General features: G+C 36.9%; 1 protein-coding gene across 1 annotated transcript; it reads left to right on the forward strand.

The window, feature by feature from the left end:
- Positions 1–651: 651 nt before the first annotated feature.
- On the forward strand, positions 652–8,114 carry RBM45 (RNA binding motif protein 45; the record flags this gene model as incomplete). The annotated part of the gene is made up of 9 exons (XM_008940214.1): positions 652–672; positions 1,175–1,297; positions 1,427–1,553; positions 3,084–3,194; positions 3,538–3,717; positions 4,583–4,712; positions 5,989–6,085; positions 6,387–6,550; positions 7,922–8,114. Coding segments are annotated over 9 exons (1,146 nt in total), but the record flags the coding sequence as incomplete, so codon positions are not given.
- Between the last annotated feature and the right edge of the window lie 364 nt (positions 8,115–8,478).

An 8,478-nucleotide genomic window follows, 5' to 3' on the forward strand; every position in this document is an offset into this window, starting at 1 on the left:
CGGGCCTGGCACTGGGCCTCGCGAGGAGCTGCCCCTGGGCACTTCCCTTGCCTGGCGTTCCCAAGTCTGGCATAAACAGCAGCAGGGCCGGGGAAGGTGCAGTACCTGGAAAACGGCGCTTTTAGTGGTGTAGTGGTGTGGTTGTTTTTTTGGTTTTTTTTTTTTTTTTCCTTTCCTTTTTAAACTTTGAGGGAGTCTCTGTGAAATCTAAACTCCTTATTTTAAGTGTTGTAACCAAGATGAACGTGGATAAACAGAACTGTCTTTGCAAGTGTATTTTAAATTGGTTTTGTGTCTTGTACATGCTTCTTTTCATAACACTTATGTTGTTTTTTTTATCTATGGAACTTACTGGCAGCTTTCAGCTTCTTTGAATTGTTTTGATGTTAACCCAGTACTGTGAAGATATGAATGACCTTGAACACTGAAAGAAGATTCCATGTATTTCGTTTGGAAATGCAATTGAATCAGTATACTCTTTTCCGAAGAACTTGCCTTTAGAAACTGCAAGATCAGAGCTGTATTCTGTACTCCCCTGCATGGCTATGAGAAAAATAATTTAAGAGCTCTGTGAAGTCAGTTTCTGCTTTTACATAAGCTGTTTACTTTAAAGGTGGTGGTGTTTGTTTGTTTTTGTTTTCTGTGGGTTTTTTTGCTTGGTTGCTTTCTGGAGTGCACTTCTGAGGTGAAATTTAGTTCAGTATTTAAGAAAGGTTTGAAACGTTACAGATGTGAGAAGTTAAAATCCTTCCTAGAGCAGTACACCTGCAGACTTCAGCTCATCTGAGCAGTGAGCTACAGTAGCAAGGCTTTTTTGTTTGCTTGCTTATTTTTTACTACTGCTATACGGGGCCTGTTGATACCTCATGTGCCGCCTGCGATATTGGCAGTGCTGCTGAAGCAGGCTTCAATACTCCTGATCATTCCTCATTATGCCTAGTGAGAACTTGTGCTGGCCTCTGTCCTGTTTGGGAAACTTTTTGGGGTGTATAATGTTTGTGGGGTGTTTGTCACAGATGTATCTATGATCAGAGATGTTCTTTTTTTCTATGTTAGGAAAGCAAGCTTATGTGAAAGATAAATATAAGTAATTGTTAAAACAAGCTATTTTTCTTGCTTGTTGATACTTGGTTAAGACCCTTTCTCTAGTAATTGGTCTGTGTAATTTCATTAGGTATTTATTGCACAGTCAAGAGCTTCTGGAAGCCACCGAGATGTTGAAGATGAGGAGCTGACACGAATCTTTGTTATGATACCAAAATCCTATACAGAGGAAGATCTGCGAGAGAAGTTTAAGGTACTGATTTGCTATTTGCTAAACATTGTCTTACATGGCCTTTGTCTTAATTTATCAGAAGGGCTTAGAGTATGGAATTTTAATGCATTTTCAAATATTGTAAATTAATACGCTTTTTAATTGTTCTAGATGTATGGAGACATTGAATATTGCAGCATTATTAAAAACAAGACTACTGGAGAAAGTAAAGGTTTGGGTTATGTGAGGTATTTAAAACCATCGCAAGCTGCCCGAGCAATTGAGGAGTGTGATCGAAGTAAGGATCTGAATTCTTTCAAGTTTTCCACAATAAGCATGTGTTATCATTAATGTAACTTTAATACTTAGGATTTTTTGTAGGTAAAGTATTCATATTGTAACACATTTGAGACAAAGTTCTATTGCAAATTAAAATTGGTGTTATTGATTTTCACTGAGCATAGTCATCTGACAACAGTTTTGCAGGACAAAACTGCAAGTGAGAGCAGTGAAAAAAGCATGGAAATGGAGACAGTTTTCTTTCATGCATTATTTTTGGCTTGCAGTACAGGCTTCGTACAACGGAAAATGTCATTCTAATGTGTCCCTAGGAATACGCTTTTTTAAATCAAATTATATAAAAAGAATTTATATATGAAAACATATTTGATAATCCGTAGGGCTTATGTTGTGATTACATTTATTTCAGAACAAATTCATTGTAATTGAAGATTGAGGCGTTTTGGTTGGTTGTGACTTTAGGTTTGGGCGTTGGTTTGGTTTGTTGTTTGGTCTTGGTTTTTTTTCATTTATTGTTATGATTAATGTGTTGCAGAATGAAAGACTCTGTATGCTTTATGACCAACTACTTGTCATTTGTGCTCTACTACTAAAAAGGAGTTAATGAATTTGAGTGAGTCTGGTGGAAGGCCATCAAGGTGGTCAGGGGCTGAAGCATGTAACTTATGAGGAGAGATGGAGGGAACTGGGCTTGCTCATCCAGGAGGAGAAAGGCTTTTGGGGAAACCTAAGAGCAGCCTTCCTTTGCAATGTCTGCTTAATCAGAAAGAATTTGGGGTGTGGGTGTCATATTTTTGTTTCTTTTGTTTTGGCTTTCTTGTTGATTTTTATTTTTCCAGCAACATACATGGTGGTTCTACATATCATCTATCATGACTGTTTCTACAAAAATTATACTCATAACAATTTTTGCATAGGAATCCGAGTCCAAGGTTACTTAGCAGTTAAATTTTATTTCCTTTTTGCTGTGAAGTTAAAATGAAATTATTTGGATAGTCTGAGAGTAATACATGTTTCTTTCATAAAAGCAAAAGCTAGGTAAGTGCAAACCAAACTGCTGTTACAGTGTGGTAGTTCAGGTGATTGCCTCTGGACTGTCTCTGATGGCTGCCAAGGGTCACAGAATGGTTGCAGTTGAAAGGGACCTCTGGAGTTTATTTTACACAACCCCTCTACTCCATCAGGGACACTCTGTGGTTACCCTGGACCATGTCCAGATAGCTTATGAGTATCTCCAAGGGTGGAGGCTTCAGAACCTCTCTGGGCAGGCTGTGCCACTGCTCAGTCACTCACAGCAAGTGGGCTCTACGGTGCTTTACTTGTGACTAGGAGTAGCTCTATATGAAAATTGTTAACTCTCACACAATTACTATGTCAGACTTCAAGAGTTATAGATCAGTTATTTTCCTAAAGCCAGGACTTACTGTTTTTTTTCTGAGTAATTTGTTTCTAAATATGGAGAATACAGATCTGTTCACATAAATCAGATGTGCAGAGGTGTTGCTGTATGTGTGGTTGTTTCTTTCAGGCTACAGGGCCATTTTGGCTGAACCCAAAAATAAGTCATCTGAGTCTTTTGAACACGATTATTACAGTAATAACATGAGGCAAGAACCAAGAGGAAATACGCTTCCATTTTGTAAGTCACAGCTTTTTATAGTAAAATAATTTCTGGTCTTGAGGATGGTCACAAAGTAAGAATGCAGTTTTGAAGAAGGGAAGGTAATGGAGGCTGAGGTCAACACTTTAGTAGATTGGATGTTGGAGGTGGGAATGAGCTAGGCATTCAGTGTTTATATTTTTATGGCTCGTTTTGTTCTAGTTGGCTGATTGTTTTGTGACCTGCATTGGTGAAATAAACATGTTGCCTTTAGTCTATGATTGCCTAAGATTACTTCTAAAATTTCAATGAAAAATATGTATGAAATGAAGGCACACTAATGTTGTGACTCAAATAATTTATTTTTATGTTGATTCTTGAGGTGGGCAGCCAGAGTTTTGTAGTTTTGAAAAAAATGAGAGCAGAATTCAAGAGTCAGTCTCCAAACGTCTGTCAGTGGTATCACGGCTTCCCTTTATCCAAGAGCAGCTGTTTGCCCTCTTTGATCTAATTCCAGGGCTGGAATATTGTGATGTTCAACGAGATCCTCACACCAATAGTGGTAAGTAAAAGTACAAAAATATGTATATATATATTTATGTCTTTGAAGGGAGTGCCTTTTCATTGTACTTAATTTCTTTTGCAAAAAATAAAGTACACTTGTTGGAAGGAATTAATGTTTTGTGTATCAATGGCTGCTGCTATCGATGCAAAAACTCAAGTTTGTTTGAAAACCTGTTTATAGATAGCCTTAAATACCTGTATTTTCAGAAAATAGAAGAATTCTCAAGAAGGATAGACTCAAAACCATGAGAACTGGCTTTTGGTGAAGTTAATAGTTTGGGGCAAAATAAATGGATAAAAAAATTTCAAAAATTATTAGACATCTAGTTTAAATGTTCTCTAAGTGGATCTTTTGAGTTATCTTGTAATGGCAGGGGAGGTGTCAGTGTGTAGAAGCTGACATGAGTAAACTGGATTAAATCAGTCCAAAACAAGTTGTACTTTATATTGCAAGGATTGTTTTAGTTACAGTCTTGTTTGGCTGTTGCTGAGAAAAAGGTGGAAGAGGTATTTTCTCAAGAGAAACTTGAAATAGAATTTTATTCAGAGATTTAAAATGTAACTTTGCAGAACTTGAGATTTGCTCTTGATGGGATGATTGCATTTTAAAATAAATCAGTATATGTTTTTGTTTCAGGGTTAGGGAGAAAAATGTTTTCACTTGTGTTGGTTTATTATCAGTTTTTCGGGTCAGCGTAAATACAGCTGATCTGTCACTAATTAATTCCCCCGACATTTTCTTTGTAATGTACTCCATGGTAAAAAGACTTTAAGAATTTGGAGTCATGCCTGACTAAGGTGCAATGTAATGATATTGCTTTCTATGAGTGCAGTTTGTTCTCAGGATATACCCATGTTTGCAGGGTACGCTGTGATTCAGTACAGTACTGCTGCCTCGGCTGTATACGCCAAGTACAAACTACACGGCTTTGAGTATCCCCCTGGGAATCGTTTAACTGTTGTGTTCCTAGAAGATGGGAGTGATAGCTCAGAGTAAGTACCAATGCATAGAGACAGAAAGTTGTTAAGTTGTCTTCTGGAGAGCAAAATTTAAAATAAATTTGGGTTTTTTTAAGGTAAGGAGTAACAACAACATCACTATGATCTTGTTTTGTATTTGTTAATAGTACTTTCTGAAGTTCAGGTGGTTTGTTTTCTTTTCTTAAATGGCTTAGGATAAGTCTTTTGAAACTTACTTGTCTTAGATAAATAAAAGATTAAAATATATATCCTTAAGATACCTTGGAAACTCTTGGATTCGGCAGGATTCTTTGTAAATGCCTGTGTAATACGTAACAAGGCTGGAATGTGTTTTTTGATGAGGTCTTTGTATTAAACCCATATTTATCTGCTTGATCTCTTGGTTGTGTTTGCAGTATTGCAAATAGTAGCCTTGTGAAGCACATGGGCATAGTAAAACTGCTGGGTGCTGGGAATCTGATACCAAAAATCTGATGGGGACCATCGGGGTTTACTTTGACCATCTCTAATCTGTTCCTGTGATTTGAATGCCCATTAAAAGTTGGCGTGGCTTGGGTACGCTCTCCTGCAGTGAATATTTTGGCTTAGTTACATCCTAAAGGAATTTAGTTCATGTCAAACCTGTTCTGGGATATGAATGAGGACGGGCAAGAGGGACAAGGGGGAAATTCACTTTAGAAGTGCATGCCTGATCTAAACTAAAAAAAGTGTTTATTGCAACTGTCCTCCTTGCAGACGTTTTCTTTCGTTCTTCAGTAATTCCTGCTCTTTCATGGTTGATGACACAGGCTGTGAATCTCTGCAGAGAATGCAGTTTGGTTTTGTTATTCCACCAGAGAACAAGGGAAAACTACTGGAAAATGAGAGCTGGAAGTCAACTTGCTGTGATAATATTCTGACTTTGGATTTGATTCTCTGTGCTTTTTGTTGAAATAGGTGAAATTTTTCTGTCCATTCTACTATTTGGACAACTTTCACAAAATGTATTGGGCTCTGCAGAGTTAATTTTTTTTTTTTTTTTCTTGTAGAGTATTAAAGGCAAAGAAGAGTTTTTTGCATCTCTGCATGTAGAAACGTAGGAGTGTTCTCAGTGAGTTGCAGCTAGCACGTGTCCTTTCGGATCGTGTCTAGTGTCATGAACACCTAACTTGGTTTTAGTGATCTCCACGAGTTTACAGATTTCCAGGGATACTTTTAGATGTGCGTTAAAAGTTTTCTGTTGCTGAATTTAAGATTACCATAGCTTAGCTCTTTTTTTAAAACAGTTTATCCTCACTTCTGCTTGCAGCCTCATCAGAAAAATGGCAACTCAGCTGGTAACAGCACACGTGTCATCAGTGCTGCGGAACAACAGTGCAGTTGTTCAGCAGTATAGGACCCCTCCTGTAAGTTAATGTCACAGATACTGAATTGTTGTAAGAAACTTCAGATATGTTGATAAAGAACACTGTTTACTTTCTTCTGTAATGGTTTCAGATGCTCCATTTTTTAAGATGTACCTCTAATTGGTTTGTACATTTTTATTCGTTGTAAAGTTGTCTGAGCCTGCTTGGATATATTGTCCAGTTTAATGAAATAACCAAAGTAAACAAATTAAGATGAGAACTGTATAGCCTGTGTACATCCTGTGACTTTTTCCTCCCCATCAGTGAATTTATATTTGCCCTCCCCCTCCCTTGTCCGCAGGCATTTGTAGGAACTTCTGGTTCACAGTTACTTCAGCCTCAAACAGATGCCATACTTCCACCACACAAAAAAAAAGTTCCACCTGACACTACTGTGAAGGAAAGGCTTTTCATACTTTTTCATCCCCATCCTTTACCTGTGAATGTATTGGAGGATGTGTTCTGGTAAGACTCCATTTACAAATAAGTGTTCTCTAATAAAAGAAACACAAATTTTTATAAATTAAAACCCCCATATTTAAAATAATTATCGTCATAATGAAAATAAATAAGATCGTCATAATGAAAACTTTCCAGAAAAGACATTGCACAGTAATAAATAAGTGATCAACAGGTAACAGTTGCTTTTTGAAACAAGTGTGTAATGGAATTAATAGTGCAGCATTGATGCAGTGTCATCAGAACAGCAGTTTTATTATTGATTAACATAATGTAAAGTAAAAAGTCTAGTCTCTTAACATTTTTAAATCAAAAAAATGTAGTAGTTCTGGTTCTTTATAGCCTATGCTTTTTTGGCATTTTCTTGTACATAATTCCATAAGGAAATTAAAAACTTTGATAAATTTCCCTCAGTAACTTAGGGTTTGATGGTTTGCATCTTACTGATACTATTTTAGCTGTCATTTGACACTACCTCCCTATGAGTAGCAGGACTTGAGAGACAATTTTTGCAACCTTTAAGACAAATCTATAGTTCAGCTGTTCTCCAGTATTTTATATTATTTATTTCTACTGAAGAAAAAGACATTTCCCTTTTCTAGTAGCTGGTACTTGAAATTAATGTTTGGAAAGTGCAGGATATTTTATTTGCACTTATGTGGAATTTAAAATTGTACCTAAATTAAAAATTGTACCTATTTGATACACTGGACTTTCTTAATCAGATATTGGAGAAGAAAAAGGCTATGCATCCAAGTCTTGACTCCTGTATAACTTTTGGTACAAATCAAGCAGATTTTATTTTTTAAAAATCTTTTTTTAAAGAACTGTCTAGGAATCTCCTGAGGACTTGGAAAGCTGTTTTTTTTTTTTTTTTTTCCATAAAGCTGTAGTGCTCTGAGTCATTTCAGTGAGACCTTTACAAAGATGAGTCACAAATGAGCAAATTAATTTAAATGAGATGCGAGTTAAACCAAAAAGAACACACACACAAACCAGCTTTGGAGGTTAATTTGGGTTTGTTTTTGTTTTTGTTTTCCTTTGAGTTAGTGTTTGGGGGCTATGGTATTAGTGAGCTTTACATATTCTTTTAAATAGGTGATAAATCACCGTTGCATGTGGTTCACTTGTAATATTCCATAGAAAACATTGCCTATGAACTTTTGGGTTTATTTCTATTCCTGCCTGGAATTCTAGAGAAGACAGTATGGAAGTTGGGAGTTTTGGAAGAGGGCAACACAAGAAAATATAGCATACATACGAGAGTATAGTTTTCGCAGCTACCAAATCATATATACTTCAGGTCAGATAATGGATATTTATCTTGTAGCAAAACCAGTAAATTATCGGTTTGTTTTTTGTTGTTTTCTTCCCCAGTCGTTTTGGACACTTGATAAAAGTTTACCTTGTGGCTGGGAAGAACGTGGGCTATGCGAAGTTTGCAGACAGGGCCAGTGCCAGCGACGCCATCACGGCGTTACACGGCAGGACGGTGAACGGCGTGCGGCTGAAGGTGAGGCTGGCGGACGCGCCCACGGAAGAGTCCAACAAGCGCCAGAGGACCTACTGAGCAGGTGAGTACCCAGTCTGAGCTGCCACCTACACTGAACTTCAGCTCTTGAAACAGTGATAGGCGAGCGATTTTGAAATGAGATATGAGCACGTGAGGATAAACTTTAAATCTATTTTCAGCTAACAGCTTGAAATGGAACTTGTGACTTATGTGCGTGAATACGTACACGTATAGCTGGGTGTGTGCATGCTTACATATGCATACCTACATGCTATTTTATAAAAATCTATTTTTACAATTTTCAAACAAACACGAACCAGTTGATTAAGATCAATCTGGATGTTCATAGAAATACTCACTTTATGTATATAGGAGTATCAGTTAATATTTGAAAAAGTATGCAAAAATAAACAATGGAACT

Source organism: Merops nubicus, unplaced genomic scaffold (assembly GCF_000691845.1).
Source record: "Merops nubicus isolate BGI_N331 unplaced genomic scaffold, ASM69184v1 scaffold37155, whole genome shotgun sequence".
Classification (NCBI taxonomy): domain Eukaryota; kingdom Metazoa; phylum Chordata; class Aves; order Coraciiformes; family Meropidae; genus Merops; species Merops nubicus.